The sequence below is a fragment of the Rattus norvegicus genome, chromosome 6 (genome assembly GCF_036323735.1).
Source record: "Rattus norvegicus strain BN/NHsdMcwi chromosome 6, GRCr8, whole genome shotgun sequence".
Lineage (NCBI taxonomy): Eukaryota > Metazoa > Chordata > Mammalia > Rodentia > Muridae > Rattus > Rattus norvegicus.
Window position 1 is genome coordinate 67,339,787 of NC_086024.1, and position 21,284 is coordinate 67,361,070.

A 21,284-nucleotide genomic window follows, 5' to 3' on the forward strand; every position below is an offset into this window, starting at 1 on the left:
TCCCTGATTTTAGTGGGATTGCTTCAAGTTTCTCTCCATTTAGTTTAATGTTAGCAACTGGTTTGCTGTATATGGCTTTTACTATGTTTAGGTATGGGCCTTGAATCCCTATTCTTTCCAGGACTTTTATCATGAAGGGGTGTTGAATTTTGTCAAATGCTTTCTCAGCATCTAATGAAATGATCATGTGGTTCTGTTCTTTCAGTTTGTTTATATGATGGATCACGTTGATGGTTTTCCTTATATTAAACCATCCCTGCATGCCTGGGATGAAGCCTACTTGATCATGGTGGATGATTGTTTTGATGTGCTCTTGAATTCGGTTTGCCAGAATTTTATTGAATATTTTTGCGTCGATATTCATAAGGGAAATTGGTCTGAAGTTCTCTTTCTTTGTTGGGTCTTTGTGTGGTTTAGGTATAAGAGTAATTGTGGCTTCATAGAAGGAATTCGGTAGGGCTCCATCTGTTTCAATTTTGTGGAATAGTTTGGATAATATTGGTATAAGGTCTTCTATGAAGGTTTGATAGAATTCTGCACTAAACCCGTCTGGACCTGGGCTCTTTTTGGTTGGGAGACCTTTAATGACTGCTTCTATTTCCTTAGGCGTTATGGGGTTGTTTAACTGGTTTATCTGTTCCTGATTTAACTTCGATACCTGGTATCTGTCTAGGAAATTGTCCATTTCCTGAAGATTTTCAAGTTTTGTTGAATATAGGTTTTTATAGTAAGATCTGATGATTTTTTGAATTTCCTCTGAATCTGTAGTTATGTCTCCCTTTTCATTTCTGATTTTGTTAATTTGGACGCACTCTCTGTGTCCTCTTGTTAGTCTGGCTAAGGGTTTATCTATCTTGTTGATTTTCTCAAAGAACCAACTTTTGGTTCTGTTGATTCTTTCTATGGTCCTTTTTGTTTCTACTTGGTTGATTTCAGCTCTGAGTTTGATTATTTCCTGCCTTCTACTCCTCCTGGGTGTATTTGCTTCTTTTTGTTCTAGACTTTTAGGTGTGCTGTCAAGCTGCTGACATATGCTCTTTCCTGTTTCTTTCTGCAGGCACTCAGCGCTATGAGTTTTCCTCTTAGCACAGCTTTCATTGTGTCCCATAAGTTTGGGTATGTTGTACCTTCATTTTCATTAAATTCTAAAAAGTTTTTAATTTCTTTCAATATTTCTTCCTTGACCAGGTTATCATTGAGTAGAGCATTGTTCAATTTCCACGTATATGTGGGCATTCTTCCCTTATTGTTATTGAAGACCAGTTTTAGGCCGTGGTGGTCCGATAGCACGCATGGGATTATTTCTATCTTTCTGTACCTGTTGAGGCCCGTTTTTTGACCAATTATATGGTCAATTTTGGAGAAAGTACCATGAGGAGCTGAGAAGAAGGTATATCCTTTTGCTTTAGGATAGAATGTTCTATAAATATCCGTTAAGTCCATTTGGCTCATGACTCCTCTTAGTCTGTCTACATCTCTGTTTAATTTCTGTTTCCATGATCTGTCCATTGATGAGAGTGGGGTGTTGAAATCTCCCACTATTATTGTGTGAGGTGCAATGTGTGTTTTGAGCTTTAGTAAGGTTTCTTTTACATATGTAGGTGCCCTTTTATTTGGGGCATAGATATTTAGGATTGAGAGTTCATCTTGGTGGATTTTTCCTTTGATGAATATGAAGTGTCCTTCCTTATCTTTTTTGATGACTTTTAGTTGAAAATTGATTTTATTTGATATTAGAATGGCTACTCCAGCTTGCTTCTTCTGACCATTTGCTTGGAAAATTGTTTTCCAGCCTTTCACTCTGAGGTAATGTCTGTCTTTGTCTCTGAGGTGTGTTTCCTGTAGGCAGCAGAATGCAGGGTCCTCGTTGCGTATCCAGTTTGTTAATCTATGTCTTTTTATTGGGGAGTTGAGGCCATTGATATTGAGAGATATTAAGGAATAGTGATTATTGCTTCCCGTTATATTCATATTTGGAAGTGAGGTTATGTTTGTGTGCTTCATTCTCTTTGTTTTGTTGCCAAGATGATCAGTTTCTTGCTTCTAGGGTATAGCTTGCCTCCTTATGTTGGGCTTTACCCTTTATTATCCTTTGTAGTGCTGGACTTGTAGAAAGATATTGTGTAAATTTGGTTTTGTCATGGAATATCTTGGTTTCTCCATCTATGTTAATTGAGAGTTTTGCAGGATACAGTAACCTGGGCTGGCATTCGTGTTCTCTTAGGGTCTGCATGACATCTGTCCAGGATCTTCTGGCCTTCATAGTTTCTGGCGAAAAGTCTGGTGTGATTCTGATAGGTCTGCCTTTATATGTTACTTGACCTTTTTCCCTTACTGCTTTTAATATTCTTTCTTTATTTTGTGCGTTTGGTGTTTTGACAATTATGTGACGGGAGGTGTTTCTTTTCTGGTCCAATCTATTTGGAGTTCTGTAGGCTTCTTGTATGCCTATGGGTATCTCTTTTTTTAGGTTAGGGAAGTTTTCTTCTATGATTTTGTTGAAGATATTTACTGGTCCTTTGAGCTGGGAGTCTTCACTCTCTTCTATACCTATTATCCTTAGGTTTGATCTTCTCATTGAGTCCTGGATTTCCTGTATGTTTTGGACCAGTAGCTTTTTCCGCTTTACATTATCTTTGACAGTTGAGTCAATGATTTCTATGGAATCTTCTGCTCCTGAGATTCTCTCTTCCATCTCTTGAATTCTGTTGGTGAAGCTTGTATCTACAGCTCCTTGTCTTTTCTTTTGATTTTCTATGTCCAGGGTTGTTTCCATGTGTTCTTTCTTGATTGCTTCTATTTCCATTTTTAATTCCTTCAACTGTTTGATTGTGTTTTCCTGGAATTCTTTCAGGGATTTTTGCGATTCCTCTCTGTAGGCTTCTACTTGTTCTCTAAGGGAGTTCTTTATGTCTTTCTTGAAGTCCTCCAGCATCATGATCAAATATGATTTTGAAACTAGGTCTTGCTTTTCTGGTGTGTTTGGATATTCCGTGTTTGCTTTGGTGGGAGAATTGGGCTCCGATGATGCCATGTAGTCTTGGTTTCTGTTGCTTGGGTTCCTGCGCTTGCCTCTCGCCATCAGATTATCTCTAGTGTTACTTTGTTCTGCTATTTCTGACAGTGGCTAGACTGTCCTATAACCTGTGTGTCAGGAGTGCTGTAGACCTGTTTTCCTGTTTTCTTTCAGCCAGTTATGGGGACAGAGTGTTCTGCTTTCGGGCGTGTAGTTTTTCCTCTCTACAGGTCTTCAGCTGTTCCTGTGGGCCTGTGTCTTGAGTTCACCAGGCAGGTTTCTTGCAGGGGAAAAGTTGGTCCTACCTGTGGTTCCAAGGCTCAAGTTTGCTCGTGGGGTACTGCCTAAGTTTTCTCCGCTGTGGCAGCAACCGGGAAAATCTGTGCCGCTCCTTCCGGGAGCCTCCGTGCACCAGGGTTTCAGATGACGTTTGGTGTTTTCCTCTGGCGCCTCGATGTGCACAGAGTGCAGTCTCTTCTGGTTTCCCAGGCGTGTCCGCCTGTCTGAAGGTTCAGCTCTCCCTCCCACGGGATTTGGGTGCAGAGAACTGTTTATCCGGTCTGTTTCCTTCAGGTTCCGGCAGTGTCTCAGACGCAGGGGTCCTGCCGCTTCCGGGCCCTCCCCTATGGGAACCCAGAGGCCTTATACAGTTGCCTCTTGGGCCAGGGATGTGGGCAGGTGTGGGCAGTGTTGGTGGTCTCCTCCGCTCTGCAGCCTCAGGAGTGCCCACTTGATCAGGCGGTGAGTTCTCTCTCCCACGGGGTTTGGGAGCAGAGAGCTGCTGCGGTCCGGGATCCGCCGGTGTGGGACTTCCGGTAAACACAGGAAGTGCCCGGCCTTAGAGGAATTTTGCCTCTGTGTGTCCTGAGTTCACCAGGCAGGTTTCTTGCAGGGGAAAAGTTGGTCCTACCTGCAGTTCCAAGGCTCAAGTTTGCTCGTGAGGTACTGCCCAAGTCCTCTCCGCTGTGGCAGCAACCGGGAAGATCTGCGCCGCTCTTTCCAGGAGCCTCCGTGCACTAGGGTTCCAGATGGCGTTTGGTGTTTTCCTCTGGCGCCTGGATGTGCACAGAGTGCAGTCTCTTCTGGTTTCCCAGGTGTGTCCGCCTCTCTGAAGGTTCAGCTCTCCCTCCCACGGGATTTGGGTGCAGAGAACTGTTTATCCGGTCTGTTTCCTTCAGGTTCTGGCAGTGTCTCAGGCGCAGGGGTCCTGCCGCTCCTGGGCCCTCCCCTACGGGAACGCAGAGGCCTTATACAGTTGCCTCCTGGGCCAGGGATGTGGGCAGGGGTGGGCAGTGTTGGCGGTCTCCTCCGCTCTGCAGCCTCAGGAGTGCCCACCTGATCAGGCGGTGAGGTCTCTCTCCCACGGGGTTTGGGAGCAGAGAGCTGTTGCGGTCCGGGATCCGCCGGTGTGGGACTTCCGGTAAACACAGGAAGTGCCCAGCCTTAGAGGAATTTTGCCTCTGTGTGTCCTGAGTTCACCAGGCAGGTTTCTTGCAGGGGAAAAGCTGGTCCCACCCGCAGTTCCAAGGCTCAAATTTGCTCGTGGGGTACTGCCTAAGTCCTCTCCGCTGTGGCAGCGACCGGGAAAATCTGTGCCGCTCTTTCCGGGAGCCTCCGTGCACCAGGGTTCCAGATGGCGTTTGGTGTTTTCCTCTGGCGCCTGGATGTGCACAGAGTGCAGTCTCTTCTGGTTTCCCAGGCGTGTCTGCCTCTCTGAAGGTTCAGCTCTCCCTCCCACGGGATTTGGGTGCAGAGAACTGTTTATCCGGTCTGTTTCCTTCAGGTTCCGGCAGTGTCTCAGGCGCAGGGGTCCTGCCGCTCCCGGGCCCTCCCCTACGGGAACGCAGAGGCCTTATACAGTTGCCTCCTGGGCCAGGGATGTGGGCAGGGGTGGGCAGTGTTGGTGGTCTCCTCCGCTCTGCAGCCTCAGGAGTGCCCACTTGATCAGGCGGTGAGGTCTCTCTCCCACGGGGTTTGGGAGCAGAGCGGATTTTTTCTTCTTTATAGTGTTCACTGATTTTTATATGCAATTCATTAATTTCATGTATACTTTGAAAGGATAAAGATAGTTGAACAATAGTTTATTTTATATGAAGCTTCTTATTTCATTTTTTTCTGTTTGGATAGAATGAACACTTAAGACATCACATGTACCAAGTGAAGAACTTTGAAATTGTATTAGCTGTTTAAGATCTTAAGGCACTATGATGTATAGTATAGGTCTGGGGAACTATTTCAGTTTTCTAGTACCTGTTTAGAGAACTGAGTACTTAAATCTTATCAACTTAACTAATTAATAGCTAACTCATTAATTAGGCACCATGTAGCATGTGTTCCAGAGTTTCACTTTTCTGTTTTACCTCAGCATATGTCGTATATAAGATCTTCTTGCTTTAGTGCCATTTATGTTTATTTTCCCTGAAGTTTTTGTTGATTAGAATTAGCAATCAAACAGACAGATCTGAGGCAACCTGAGAAAATGTGATTGTGTGGTGGAAATGTGTTATGTGCATACAGAAAGGTGGGACAGAAATGCTTTAACAAGCTTCTCTACCTGCCTCTCAATGCTTCTTAAAGATAAATGTTTATAATGAAATAAAAGACAAATTTTCTGGATCTTAAACCATGTAGTGTGAATGTTTGAGTCACAAAAAAATCTTTATTTAAGCAGAATGCCTAAGGTTAGCTAGTTTTTCTTTGTATCTGCTTTGTAAGAAGTCTATCAAAACCAAACTGAAATGAAAATTCTGTTGTTAGCAAGATACACGTACGTTATCCACATTGTTTCTTTCTTTCTTTTTCTTTTTTCATATGTTCATGGTTTATCCCATGCGCTGAGCTGATATTAGGACTGATTTGTTTATGATGACTAGATCTGGTCTGAAAACTGAATGTTATAATATAAATATACCTTTTGTTATACTATGGCCAGGCTATCTAAATACAATCATTTCAAGGATGTTAAGGCTCCCTTTTGTTCTTTTTTCTTTCATTCATTACTTTTGTTAGTACAGATATTTATTTTACTTCCTTCTATGTTCTAGGTAGGCTACTGAGATTCTATGAGGATTAGGAGAGATTCAGCCTGCAGAAGCAATTTAGTGAGAAAGATGAATTTCATGAAAATACATGACTACTTAAATAATAAAAGTTGCACATATAATTAAGCCTTAATTAATTCACCCATAGAAGAGAGCTGTTGCTCCCGGGTGCCATTCCTTCCTGACAAGACACAGTAAACCTCTCTTTTCAGGTGGTACAGACATCTGTCTCTATGACTGGGCTCAGGTTTTAGTGTGGTGCTTCTCTATGCAAAGCGACAGGACAGGGGGATTGGGGGGGGGACACAGCCCATGCAGCCCCTTTATTTATTTGTTTATGTTTTATTTGTTTGTTTTGAGACACAGTCTCGTTTGTAGACCAACAACATGAACTTGGACTTACTATTGGATCAGTATGGCCTTGAATTCCCCAAATCTCCCTAAGTCAGCCTCCCAGGTGCTGAGATCATGTTACATACAAACATGCATACAGCTACGCATCCATAATATATAAGCAGTACGTATAAAATGAGAAATTTCAGAAATCCAGGAATGCTTTCTAGTCTGAGTGATCAGCTGATGTTTCTTGAAAAGAATGTGATTTATGAAAAGCAAACAGAACCTTGATAAGCAGATTGGGTGGGTAAGGCTTTCCAAGTAAAAGGAGGGGATAAAATAAGACATGAAGATGGGAGCTTTCGAGGCATATTGAAGGGCCAACAGAAGAAAAATACAAAGAAATCATCCAGAAAATAGTTACAAGGAAGTGGACAGAAGCTGCTGGAATAAATCAGTCCAGATCACTGAGGGTTTTAAATACCTATTAAAGGATAGAATGAACTAATACAGGGTCTCTCAGTATTTCACCATAGAAGACCTTGGAGAAAATAATTAATCAGCCCCTTTGAGGAGAGTGACTGAAGAGGATAGACGGCCTGGAACCCAGAGCTCAGCTAGCTCTGAAACTGTAGTATTGGTGAGACTCTGAATTGCCAGTGCACATCTGCTCTGTGAGTGTTTAGGAGTTGAAGGAAACCTGCATCTGGGAAGGAACTCTCCCAGGTAGCATCTGAAGAGGCCATTAGGCCTCCCCTCTGAAGTCTCAGGGTGCTTACTTTCCAACTGGCTTCAATGCCATGGTTTCCTGACCTACATGGTTGCCTTCAGAGAGCTTGAACACAAATATTTAAAATGGAAAAAAAAATCATAATAATGGGAACCAGGCAGATTTTGCTTGACATCACCACAAATATTTCCGAACTGATTTTAGACTTATGAATAAATGATTATTCCAGTCTCTGGGTTAAATATTTAAAACTCAGCTCCCTTTTGGAATTCATGTATAATAGAGGGCTGATTATTCTGAGCTGCACATTTTCGCTCTTCATTTCCGTCGTTTAATACACTATAATTATTCTTCTTATCCCATCCCTTTTCAGTCCCCTGCATGAAAAATTATTTAAACACTGCACACAAATCTTCTGAGGAAGAAGAAAAGGAAATTCCGTGCGTGGGTCTCAGCAGGAGTACCGCTGATGCAGCTTAAAACCATGCCGAAGAAGAAGCCCTTGTCTGCAGGCAGAGCGCCCCTGTTTCTCTTCCTGTGCCAGATGATCAGCGCTCTGGATGTTCCTCTTGATCGTGAGTATTAACAGTTTGAATCTCTTAGGCCAGGAGGCAAAACCTCCCAGTACTTACCCTGGGCTGTGTGGATGAGGGAAGTGTCTGCCAGACACTGAAAAGCTAATGAAAATTAATTTGGCATTTACCTTCAGCACCTGGTGTTAAGGAAGACACTGTAGAAAAGGCCATGGAAATATCCGGACATGCGGTCCCTTCCTCTTCATTATCTTTCTTTGCCTCAGATGTTTTTTGTGCGCAGTGGTGGGAGTGCTCTGAGAAGGAACTGGTGCGACCGCCCTGACTTCCCCGGTGGGGAACCCTTTGTGGACGGACCCTGTGAACCACTTTCAAAGGATGACACAGACTCCCACTTATTGTCCTTATCATGTTTACTTTCTTCGTTCATTGCTGAGGCATCTCTGAAAAATAAATTAAAATAACTAGAGGATGCTCTTGCCATCCCTCCAACCCTTTGTATCCACAGATCACCCAGACTTCAGACTTTATTTATCCTGATTCAGATAGACACATTCATTTCCATTCCTACTTTTGCATCTTAAATGGAAGTCTGTCAGACAAGTATGTCATGCACAAGCCTAGTGAATAGTCTTGGCTTGAACTATGTGACCAAAGGTTAAGGTGCAAAATGTTGACACTAAGACAGACCTGCTAAATGACTCAAATGAAGAAGCAAACAGGGCTACTGCATTTCTCTCCCTCATTTCCCACAAAGTAAAATGTGCACTGTAGTCTCCCTGGCCCGAGTGGTCTGTTTGTAGACAATAAAGGCAGTACGGGCTTCCAGCTGATTATTGCCCTTGCAGCAGAAAGCAGAATTTCAAAACCGAACAATTTCTGTACCTCACAATTGATTTACCCTTTATCCCCCAATCTGCATGACCTCGTTAAAGCCATTAGCTTCCCGAGTAGAGCATCTGTTTGGCAAGCTTTCTAAGGTGCAAGGAAGGAATCATCCAACTGCTGATGTGTCCTTTTCTGCTGTGGAAGTTGCGTCTATCAGTGGGTTCCCTACACACTCTGCTCACTTCCTGGGCCCTGCTTCTCGACACTAAAGTGCAACAGATTGCAGCATTTTCATTTTAAAAGTTAATCATCCAAGCACTTTAATCTAAAAATATGTAGATATATATTTAATTGAAATATGCATTTGCTCGAGCCCATTAGAGCAGGAATATTTAAGTAAGCACTTGCTCTGATAGATGCACTGGAGAGACAGAAATCAGTGAGGGCCATGCTTTTGTTCTCTCTTGTGTTAAATATATTCCTCCTTAATCTGACTGCTCCATCTAACTATCAGGGGAAACGGGCACCTAGGGCTAACTCAATTATGGTAGCTAATGGAATCGAGGCACAACTATGATGAAAATAAAGTCACTGGTAGCCTAGGCTCTCCTGCATTAACCTTTGCTTTGCAAGCAGTAATGACAGGCAGCCCCACGGAATGATTGGAATTGCATGCAAACATGTCTTCGTCCCACATACCCTTTCTTCATCGCGCACAATGATCCCATATATGGCACCTGGTAATCTGGCTGACTGAGAATTCCAAAGCAGAAGTATGCTAATTGGATAAGACCATCTTGGAGAGAAACCCTAGAGATGTGCAGAGTGGGTGTCAGATTTGAGTTGGATGGAGAACTGTAGCAATATCCCATTGTGAGGTATCGTTATCATGTACATCCTGGTGTCTGTGATAATAAGATCAGACACCACACAGAACGTGACAATTCAAATTAATTGTAGATTTCCTCTATTTTTCAAATTGAGCGTAATTATCAATGCATCACCATTCCTACCCTGGAAGAGCCTTTTTTCCCCTACAGCACAACCTTTGTTCTTCCATATGCTGAGATGAGAAGCTGCTGCAGGGGCAGACCACCATGAGTACGACTTTCTTTCTCTTGTAATGTCACCATTTTAACTCTCACAATATGGTTTGTTTTTTCTTAAGGTCAAACTAAGTAGAAAAAAAATGCCCCTTTTTTATCTTTAAGGTGCTAACATTCTCGCTACTAACATCTGGTTTTCTCTAATCTTCTTTGTCCATTCATCTGCTGATACTGATGGGGAAAAAGCAAAGCTCCTTGATGACTGTAAGTGGCTTTCTACAAATTACTAGGCGGTGTGGAAATGTGACCATGTCCTTGTTTCTTGAATTAATGCTGCGAATCAAACAGCATTGTGTGTGATGCTTAGTGGTTTTCTAAGCATGTTGCTTACTCTAGCGTGGCACCTTGTTTGAATGCTAAGGCACAAATGTAATATATAACCTGCATGAATTGTGGACTCTGATATTACTTTTGCCAACATGCTGCCATTCTACTAACATCCAAGCTTAACTCAATCTGATGTAACTCAATGAGAAAATTCAAAAATGTTTAGGAAGAATGATTATTTTGTTTTTAAATGCCATCAACTGGAACAGACACACATCTTTTGTAGACGTTTGGAAGTTGAGAATATGCAGAAGCTTCATTCAAGTCTGCTTTGATGGCTTTAGCCTTCAGGACTGGGTAGAACAATGTTCTAAGTAGAAAAGTCCTGAAAATTAGAAGAATATCTTGAAATAACATGGTTCCTGGGAAGCTTCCTGTAAGCAAAATGTTTGCTGCTTCTGCAAGCTGGGTAGCATTTATCATCCAGTGAAAAGATGGTCCATTTTCAGACATCTTCCTTTGATGTTGAGTTAAACAGACAAATCTTGGTAAGTCACTTATTACTACAAAGCATTTCTTAATTGCCATATGACCTAAACACTATTGAAAAAGATACCTCCAGATGGCAAACTTCTGGTACAGCTGCAGGCACAGGTGGGGAAGCCCTGCATTATAAACCACAAAATTTGCATGTCTGGCACCTCATCCATTCCCCTACCTCCCCCCCCCCATAGGTAGAATCACTCCTAAGAATCCATTCTACCAATGTCTTTGTTCACGATTTTGACAGAATAGAACCTCAAGAATTCCTTCCATTATCCCAAATGCTGTACTCCCAGAATCTGAAGGTTGATCAATACAAAAGAAGCTGGCCCAATCAGAATGCTTGAAACTCTGCTAACAATCCCAGTGTTGTCATCCACTAAATATTTTTGCACAAAGTGCGTTACTAATCCTCCCAGCCCCAGTTGCAGGCCAAGTCAACTCTTGAACCTCCTTTTCCTCCAGAGATTACAGGAGTTGAGGCTCAAAACTTCCAACTAATGAAAAACAGACAGCCATTAACCTTCAAACAAAACTATTGACTAGCTTTGAAAATCAACAAGATAAAGGCAGGAGGGTTTAAAGTGCAGGCGAATGAAAGCTGGACTACTTCATTGCACAGTCCTGAACATGCCCTAGCATGTTTGCATTGGGAGCCAGGTAAGCCTTAGTCATAGGAAACTGTCCTAGACATCCTGAGATACGTAGACACATGTTTGGCTTCTACCTACTACAGGTAACAATTCTACACCAGAGGAATGAGGAACAATTCTGATCTCGTGAAAGAAAGGGGCTGTGGCAGTCTCAGAGCAATTTAGAGCCTGCTCAAGGTCTCTAGATGGGCTTTCCTCAGATTGAATTACTCTGGGTCAAAAACAATTAGTTCTATGATTTCACAGTAAAGGACCAGGTAACACTTTGAAGAGCACCTAAAAACAAGGTCCCCTAGAAAGGAGAATTTTAACTTCACTACTAACCCAAGTAAGAGTGTTTTCTCTTCACTTCCAATTTCTCTACTTCCTGGCTCTGATAAGGGATGTCAAGGCTCCAATTTAACAATCTTTTAAACATGAGTTTGTCAAAAGTATGTTTCCCCGAGATATAATTTACACCATTTGAATACTAATGAGCTCTATGCCAGTGACTCTATCCTAAGGAAGATTTAAATCTACCTTATAAATTATATTGACAGGCATTGCTTGAAATGAAAGAAGCATCGATTTCTCATTGTTACATCAGAAAAACAGTGTGGTGTTTGAATATTAGATTTGTATTAGTAATTCTTTTCCCAGATTTTGGTCTGGGAAAATGGACTTTGTAAGTGTGGGTGATGTTACCAAAGGGAAGCTGTATCTTGACTTCCCAACTTTAGCTGAGTTTTAGCTGAAAACATAATGAGGATTTACTGCTACAACAAATAACTAGGAATAATTGTGACATATTTAATCTAAGGCAAGCGATTTTAGTGTAGAAAAGATGGCTGCTATGACGGCAGTAAATCTTGCGATTCTTAATGCTGTTCTCTTTTTTACAATTAAGTGGTACAGCCTCCAACTATCACTCAACAGTCACCAAAAGACTACATCATTGACCCACGGGAGAATATTGTAATCCAATGTGAGGCCAAAGGGAAACCTCCTCCAAGGTAAGCATGTCTCCTCCTTCGGATAGCATTTAAAATTGTAGGCAGTCTCTCTGAATAGAGAAAGGTTTGGAATCCTGACAGAATAGGGGAGGTCATGGGAATACATTCTCTTCTAGTTAGTTGGCTCTCCATATGAGTAGCAGCATATGCTTTTGTTTATCTAACCAATTCTCTGGCTCATTTCAGCTCTTCAGAGGTCTTTAAAGTATCTCTAAAGTATCAGTGATAGATTCATCTATAATAATGAGCCTTATGGTCTCATCTCTCAGATTAATAACAGCTCATTTGTTGAAGTCTAGAGTTTTGCATTTTCCCATTCATGCTTTCCTGTAAAATGTTCACAATTTGTGAGGAGGTAGGGAAAGACACTCTAATCTTGGTTCTGGCAACAATAGTTTTTATTCATGTAAACAAAGCCAACCCCCTTTTTATCTGGGCTTATCTTTCTCATATGGTGAAAAGAAAATGAATTATTTTATTTTTTAAAGATTTATTTATTTATTTTAGGTATGTGGAATAGTCGTCTGACACTGTTCTCCACACTTATCAGGATTCACCACGTGGATCTTAGCATGAGCACTTCATAATCCAGTCTAAACAAAAGATAGTAAAGATGGGAGATAGAGGGCCATCCTGCTGGACTATCTATCCAAGGCCTTACAGAGAGTGGTATAGCAGCTAGTGCAGAAATAGGGAGAATTTTATATAGTACAGTTGTTAAAATATAAGATTTTAATAACTATTATACTATAACAATGAAATTTTATGATTGTTAAATTTTAAGTAGACATAATAATTTATAAATTAAAGGATGAATATTTATCTGCAAGTTTATATATATATGTATATGCACACACACACACACACACACACACACACACACACACACACACACACACACACATATATGCTTTATCACCTAAGAAAAAACTACCTGGTTCTAGATACCAGTGTATGATTAACCTTTCCATTAAAGCTTTACGCCGATATAGTAACCCCATCCTATGGCTGAAAAGTATTTTTCAAACAGCTCAATGTGCCCTTCTGCTTTCTGTTAATGTCTTCCATACTCGTATGACAGGACTTCTTGATAGTTAGGGGTGATGAGTGTTTGCTGTGAGAATGAAGCTGTCGTATGTACTGTTCGATGTGTATTAGTAGCCTTGGTCTCTGTCCACATGGTACACATAGCCTGCACCACTACCATTTCCTGTCCTAGTTTTTTAAGCACCACTATAAGCATAAGTAGTAAGAAAAGAAACCCAAGTTTGAAAATACAGGAAAGTTTGACACGTATGCCTCTCCATCATCTTACCATCATGGAGGTGAGACCAATCAGGAAGTATTTAATCACAGGAGCACCCTGACATTTACAGGAGGCATATTTTATATAGCAAAACTGAGAAAAATGAATCTTGATTGACAAGTTGGTATATCATCTAAAAATTATATACTTATATCTAAAATCAAAAATCCTTAAGTATACCTTAGGTAGAATTAGCATTTAAAAACTAACATTTAAAACACTTCAAAGCTTTAACTCTCTTCCCTGCCTCCAGTTTGTACTTTGGTAACTTGAAACAGAGCTGATTGATTTCCCACTGAAGATAATACAATACTTATGGAGATCTATTTTGTCACATTTCAGTTTTGAGAATACTTTTATAGACAGCTTACCTGTATGAACAATGGGGTTTAAAATAAAAATGCTAAATACAGGTCAGAGATTGTACCTTGAAAACATGTTCTTTTGTTTGCTTGTTTGTTTGGTTTTTTTTTCTTAGAAAACATGGCAGGCAACTTGTGTTAAATTTGAGCAGAAATAAAAGAAGTATATTTGTCAAAATATAAAAAACAGCACTCTTTTTTTGAGTCATGATTTGGCATGACCTTTTAAGCGTGAGACCTTTGACTAAATATTGAAATCTAACAATGATTCCTAGAACTCTATAAAGCCTAAGGCTTTTAGAAAGATCCATAATCCTGTTTTTCTAGACCATTAACGAGCTTAATCCTTGATGTGTTGGGCAGCTTTTCCTGGACTCGTAACGGAACACATTTTGACATAGACAAAGACCCTCTGGTCACTATGAAGCCTGGCTCAGGAACCCTTGTCATCAACATCATGAGTGAAGGAAAGGCGGAGACCTATGAAGGGGTTTACCAGTGCACTGCAAGGAATGAGCGCGGAGCTGCTGTCTCCAATAACATTGTTGTCCGCCCCTCTAGTAAGTATGATTTGTCAACCAAACATGACCCTTTAAAGACATGTTCCCAACCTCATCACATGTCACAGTATCCAAGTGTGACCACAAAGACGTTGCTGCCAATGTCCCACTTTGGCTTCCATGATGTTATCATCTCCGTTCTCTTTTCTACAAATGATCCAGTAAGTTCCTCTGTCTAGTGGTTGCCAATCCAATGTGTCCAAATGAGAGGCCAAGGCTAAAAGGGGTGTTTATTCCCCAAATTGGTCTAGGTATTTATTTCTAGTATAGTTTATTATAAGATGAAAATAAATTCCTATAATATGGGAAACTATGTGATTTCTTTTTAACAGTTGTTTCAATTTTTTACTGGAAATTGATGGGCCTTTTGGCAGTGGTCAGTACTAAAATCCTCACAACAGCCTTAATTGTATTTAAAGAGCAATGACCATTTGTAGTTGTGGTTATTTTCAAAATATTTAAAATTATATATTTAAGTTGATCTTGAGTCTTTCCAATCATAGCAATAACTTCTAGTCAGTGTTTTTCTTTCTTAATATGTATGGATATAAAACTAGTTTATTTTGACATGCTATTTACAACCTTTTTGACATTAACATATCATATACATTCTCTTAGCAATCCTATAAGTATAATGTATAATAGTGTATGAAATACAAAGGGATATATAGTTGTTTTTAACAAATCTGCTGACATTTAAGTTTTTCCCATTCTTTGTGGAGAACATGCCTGTATCAAACCGATGTAAACATCAGTCTTATTGATGTATTACTGTCAATTATGAAGCAATGGATAAGTCGCTTGAACCCTAGTAGCAACTGTAATATAGATTTTTTCCTCTTTTCTTCTATAATAGTTTTTTAGAATAAAAACTCTAACACCTTATTTAAAAGTAATTCTCTCATTATTTAGTGTATATAAATTCTAAGTTATAATTTCCCAAAAAAATCTTTGAGTGCTTTTCTTTGTACTGTTCTCTTCTTTTTATTTTTGCAAGAAGAAATACCTCAGAAGGTTTTTGTTTTTTGCTTAATAGGGTCACCCTTGTGGACCAAGGAAAGACTTGAACCAATAATCCTCCGAAGTGGTCAGTCACTAGTACTACCATGTAGGCCTCCAATTGGATTACCACCGGCCATAATATTTTGGATGGATAACTGTAAGTCCTAATGCTAAGAATTTTTTCAGCCATCTTGTAGTTATTTGTTGTTTTAACAATTTACCTTCTCTTATAAATCATAAGGTACTTGCAAAATGATGTACAGATGCTCAGAAAAATAGATGCTTACTGAAATAAGCACCATGCAACTTCATTCATTAACCATGCCATACTGCTGTAGATCATCAGCAACAGAAAATGCGTCACTGGGCTTGCCTTCACGTGGGAAGAGCAAGTAGGGCAAAAGGGAAGTGCAAGGGGTGCAAGGGGGCTCAGTGTGTAGCCTACTGGTAGACCATTTGTCTAGAATCTATAAGACCCTAGTAGGTTCAATCCCCAGCACTTGAAAAAGAGAGAGGGGCAGAGTTCAATTAGGTAGGCGTTGTTGTAATCCCGGCCATGGTTAATGGTGACTCGAACTTGGGAAGCCATCGTATAGTTGATAAGACTCTGGATATATTCTACAGGTAGAGTCTCCACAACCAGAAATACAGGAACCTGAGGAGAGAAATCAAGGATGAATACATAGTTTCGAGACTGAAAACTGATTTAAAAATAGGAGTATCCTTTAAGAAATTTCAAAAGCTAGTAAGAGGAAGTCAGTTTGCTTTGATTATAGCTTATCTTCTTCCTTTAAATCTCCAGCAACATTTAACATTTAACCAGCCTTTACTGAGTGTCAGTTCCTTTACTAAGAATATCACATTGACTGTCAAATTTCTCAAGAGCACATGAGGCATATGCTCTAATAAGCCTCTCTATCTCTCTAGCAATGACACTGTGGCAAGGAGAAATGAAACAAGTTACTGGAGATTTTCAGTTGACCTTGCCCTTGATGAAACTTTGTTTTGCTACTACACCCTCTAACTCCCCACCCCCAGCCAGAGCTATTATGTGAGCATGTTATCTTAGAGATGGCACACCGACGGGCTTACAAACTAAGGAACCAGGATTCGAGATGTGAGAGGCACAAGGCATCCACATGTCAGAGGTATGAGCCAGAGGCTAAGCCTGGGCTGCAGTCAGCAGGGTATGAGCCCTTAGTGGGCTGAATGAGATAATTTAGAGATCTGGTGCTGGAGGAAGATAGCAGTGTCTGGGGGCAGAGACCGAGAGCCTTCCAAGACCTTAGGAAAACACACCGGCATGCGAATGAGGAGTAATCACTGAGGTGAGAGGAGATCAAGAGAGGTAGAATGGTGCTCCATGGACCAGCAAGAACACAGGGTAGGTCAGCAGTAATGACTGTTGAGTGCAGCTAATAGATAATATGAGGCCTGGGAATGACTGCTTGGTCTGATAGCAAGAGTACCACTGTGTCTCTGAAAGAGACCTGCCTGTAGATGGTGTGTGGGGAATGCATGCAAAAGATTTACACGAAATACCCAATTCTCAGAGACCCGACTTCCTCTGCCACCGCAGACTGCAAACCTCACTGAAGAGAAAATTGGACACTGAATGCTCATTGTTGACTCATGAAACCTCTCAAAGGAAGCATTGCATGAAGTGAGAAACAAGTCTATGCGCAAATGTGTACTTCCTGCATAGACAGCTCTTATGGACTTTGTGGGGATACGCAACAAATCCAATAAAAGAGTGATTTATAGCTTCGTGAATAATGTTCTCCAGATATCGCCATCAAAATTACATTCACGAATCTTCCCAGTTCAGAAATGATTTCTCATCTGCTTAGTAAAGAAATGTATCACACGTAAACTCTCTGAAGAATCTGAATATGTAACTAATTGCTTCCTGCATGACGCGGGTGGCAGTATGTGTGATTCCATGGATTTTAAAATGAAAGTGAGCCAGGCCTTGCACCTGAAATATGAGAAAAAAGCGGAATCCTGCAGCACTCTTGGTTTCTGCATCATAAAAATATTTCTGTATGTCTATCTTTTCTCTAAGTATTATACAAAGAGACTCCCAGGACAAACTCACTCTCCTGTTGACATCCTGTTGACATCCTGTTGTCTTACATTCGAGCTACCAGCATCCATTTGTCATGCAATTCAAGAGGAGAAGCAAAAGACAATAAATATACGACTTTGGAGCCCTGGATTTATTAAATAAATGTATTTTTTTCTGACACAGGGTCTCACTGTGTAGCCCAGAATGATGTTGAAGTTGATATATAGTACAGAGTTGCCTCAAACTGTGGTCATTTTCCCTCAGCCTTCCACATAGCTTGGATTTCAGACATGCACCACCTTGCCTGGCTCTGTCTCTGATCTTTTCCTCAGCATTGTAAAACTATTCCTATCCGAGAGGATTAAAATTTTAAGACCACAGCTTTATAAGCCTCCACCTTGAGTGAAACTTGAGTAACGTAATTAACCAGTGGGTGGTGTACTTTCAGCTCTGACCGTAGGGATTCGAACTATAATTTTTGCATTTTGTGAAACATTAGGTTGGGTATCTGCTGCAGGAAGAACACATTCCTTGAGCCAGGCTGAGGAAATCCCATTAGTAGATGCAACACCTAGCCTGACAGTTTAGTGTGTACAGCTTTTCCAACTCCCTCTCACTTGGAAGGTGAAGAAATCTCAGCTCAGGCTCTGGAACTGAGTCAAGCGCTTTAGAGTATTTTTTTGGTGGTCATTTGTAACATCATATAAAGGTCAGTGCCTTCCACCTCTCTCTATGCCTCAAGTCTTGTAGGAAATCCTCTCTCTAGGCATAAGGCTAGCTCTTTCCCTGGTCCTGAAAGTGGACAGTTATGTGTGCTGATGAATATTGAGCCTTTCTGAGTGTTTAAGGAACCCCAGCCAAAGGCTAGGCACTTGTCTATGCTTTCAATGTAGACAGACAAAAAAAGTTTTTCCTCCCGCCTGGAGTTTCAATGCCAGTACAATGGAATGGCCACTATGCATACATAAGTAAACGATGGACTCTGTCATAAGATGAGCTGTATATGAGGTGAGGGACACCAGGCCTGACTCCCCTATACCAGATCATAGCATAAAACAGTGGCACCACTGCTTATTCTGGCTAATTGGGCGTTTGTTACTTGGTTTGTTAATTACATCGATTCCTGTAAGGGTGGGGATCTGTGGACTTGTGTCCTTGCTCAGAGCCTAATTTTGATACTGTATAACTCATGTTAATAACCTTACAAACTTTCTGATGTGTTTTCAAAGATGTATGCAATCAGAGATCAATTTAGATACTAGGAAATATGCAAACCTGTTACAGAGCACTTTGTCTGTTTCTACTTTCTTTTTTTTTTTTTTTTGGATAAAGTTTTTCCATCTTTATTAAATGGGATATTTCTTATTTACATTTCAAATTTTATTACCTTTCCCGGTTTCCAGGCCAACATCCCCTAACTCCTCCCTCTCCCCTTCTATATGGGTGTCCCCTCCCCATCCTGTCCCCATTGCTGCCCTCCTCCCAAGAATCCCATTCACTGGGGCTTCAGTCTTGGCAGGACCAAGGGCTTCCCCTTCCACTGGTGCCCTTACTAGGCTATTCATTGCTACTTATGCAATTGGAGCCCAGGGTCAGTCCATGTATGTTCTTTGGGTAGTGGCTTAGTCCCTGGAAGCTCTGATTGGTTGGCATTGTTGTTCATATGGGGTCTCAAGCCCTTTCAGCTCTTTCAGTCTTTTCTCTGATTCCTTCAATGAGGGTCCCATTCTCAGTTCAGTGGTTTGCTGACGGTATTCACCTGTGTATTTGCCTTATTATGGCTGGGTCTCTAAGGAGAGATCTACATCCAGTTCCTGTCAGCCTGCACTTTGCTTCATTGATCTTATCTAATTGGGTGGCTGTATATGTATGGGCCACATGTGGGGCAGGCTCTGAATGGGTGTTCCTTCTGCCTCTGTTCTAAACTTTGCCTCCCTATTCCCTCCCAAGAGTATTCTTGTTCCCCTTTTAAAAAAGGAGTGAAGCATCCCCATTTTGGTCATCCTTCTTGAGTTTCATGTGTTATATGTATCTAGAGTAATTCGAGCATTTGGGGTAATATGCACTTATCAATGAGTGCAAACCATGTGTGTTTTTCTGTGATTGGGTTACCTCACTCAGCATGATATTTTCAAGTTCCATCCATTTGCCTATGAATTTCATAAAGTCATTCTTTTTGATAGTGGAGTAGTATTCCATTGTGTAGATGTACCACACTTTCTGTATCCATTCCTCTGTTGAAGGGCATCTAGGTTCTTTCCAGCTTCTGGCTATTATAAATAAAGCTGCTATGAAAATAGTGGAGCATATGTCTTTGTTATATGTTGGAACATCTTTTGGGCATATGCCCAAAAGACGTATAGCTGGGTCCTCAGGTAGTGCAATGTCCAATTTTCTGAAGAACCTCCAGACTGATTTCCAGAATGGTTGTACCAATCTGCAATCCCACCAACAATGGAGGAGTGTTCCTCTTTCTCCACATCCTCGCCAGCATTTGCTGTCGCCAGACTTTTTGATCTTAGCCATTCTGACTGGTGTGAGGTGAAATCTCAGGGTTGTTTTGATTTGCATTTCCCTTATGACTAAAGATGTTGAACATTTCTTTAGGTGCTTCTCAGCTCTTCGGCATTCCTCAGCTGTGAATTCTTTGCTTAGCTGAACCCCATTTTTTAATAGGGTTATTTGTCTCCCTGTAGTCTAACTTCGTGAGTTCTTTGTATATATTGGATATAAGCCCTCTATCCATTGTAGTATTGGTAAAGATCTTTTCCCAATCTGTTGGTTGCTGTTTTGTCTTAACAACAGTGTCCCTTGCCTTACAGAAGCTTTGTAGTTTTGTGAGATCCCATTTGTCACTTCTTGATATTAGAGCATAAGCCATTGGTGTTTTGTTCAGGCAATTTTCTCCAGTGCCCATGTGTTTGAGATTCTTTCCTATTTTTTCTTCTATTAGTTTGTGTGTATCTGGTTTGATGTGGAGGTCCTTGATCCACTTGGACTTAAGCTTTGTACAGGGTGATAAGCATGGATCGATCTGCATTCTTCTACATGTTGACCTCCAGTTGAACCAGGACCATTTGCTAAAAATGCTATCTTTTTTCCATTGGATGGTTTTGGCTCTTTTGTCAAAAATCAAGTGACCATAGGTATGTGGGTTCATTTCTGGGTATTCAATTCTATTCCACTAGTCTATCTGACTGTCTCTGTACCAATACCATATAGTTTTTATCACAATTGCTCTGTAATACTGCTTGAGTTCAGGGATAGTGATTCCCCCAGAAGTCCTTTTACTGTTGAGGATAGTTTTAACTATCCTGGATTTTTTTGTTATTCCAGACGTATTTGCAAATTGTTCTGTCTAACTCTCTGAAGAATTAGATTGGAATTTTGATTGCATTGAATCTGTAGATCGCTTTTGGTAAAATGGCCATTTTTACTAGATTAATCCTGCTAATCCATGAGCATGGGAGATCTTTCTGAGATCTTCTTCAATTTCTTTCTTCAGAGGCATGAAGTTCTTAACATATGGATCTTTCCCTTGCTTGGTTAAAGTCACACTGAGGTATTTTCTGTTATTTGGAACTATTATAAAGGGTGTCGTTTCCCTACTTCTTTCTCAGCTTGTTTCTATTTGTGTAGAGGAAGACTATGATTTATTTGGGTTAATTTTATACCCAGCTACTTTGCTGAAGGTGTTCATAGGGTTTAGTGGTTCTCTGGTGGAATTTTTGGGATCATGTAAATATACTATCATATCATCTGCAAATAGTGATATTTTGACTTCTTCCTTTTCAATCTGTTTCCATTTGATCTCCTTTTGTTGTCTGATTGCTCTGGGTAGAACTTCAAGAACTACATTGAATAAGTAGGGAGAGAGCGGGCAGCCTTCTCTAGTCCCTGATTTTAGTGGGATTGTTTCAAGTTTTCTGTCCGTTTAGTTT

General features: G+C 40.7%; 1 protein-coding gene across 50 annotated transcripts in view; it reads left to right on the top strand.

Moving 5' to 3' along the window:
- Nrcam (neuronal cell adhesion molecule) overlaps window positions 1-21,284 on the top strand; it is a 295,788-nt gene that overhangs the window by 210,064 nt on the left and 64,440 nt on the right. For 18 of the 50 annotated variants that reach the window (XM_039112676.2, XM_017594284.3, XM_017594290.3 and 15 more), the window contains exons 4-8: window positions 7,497-7,698; window positions 9,777-9,794; window positions 11,940-12,045; window positions 14,077-14,273; window positions 15,310-15,432. In XM_039112676.2, coding sequence (XP_038968604.1) covers window positions 7,593-7,698; window positions 9,777-9,794; window positions 11,940-12,045; window positions 14,077-14,273; window positions 15,310-15,432 — 550 coding nt within the window. In that variant the 5' untranslated portion in view covers window positions 7,497-7,592. Of the gene's footprint in view, window positions 1-7,496; window positions 7,699-9,764; window positions 9,795-11,939; window positions 12,046-14,076; window positions 14,274-15,309; window positions 15,433-21,284 lie in introns of all 50 variants that reach the window. The other 32 variants (XR_001838198.3, XM_039112675.2, XM_063262268.1 and 29 more) reach the window with 2 other exon arrangements.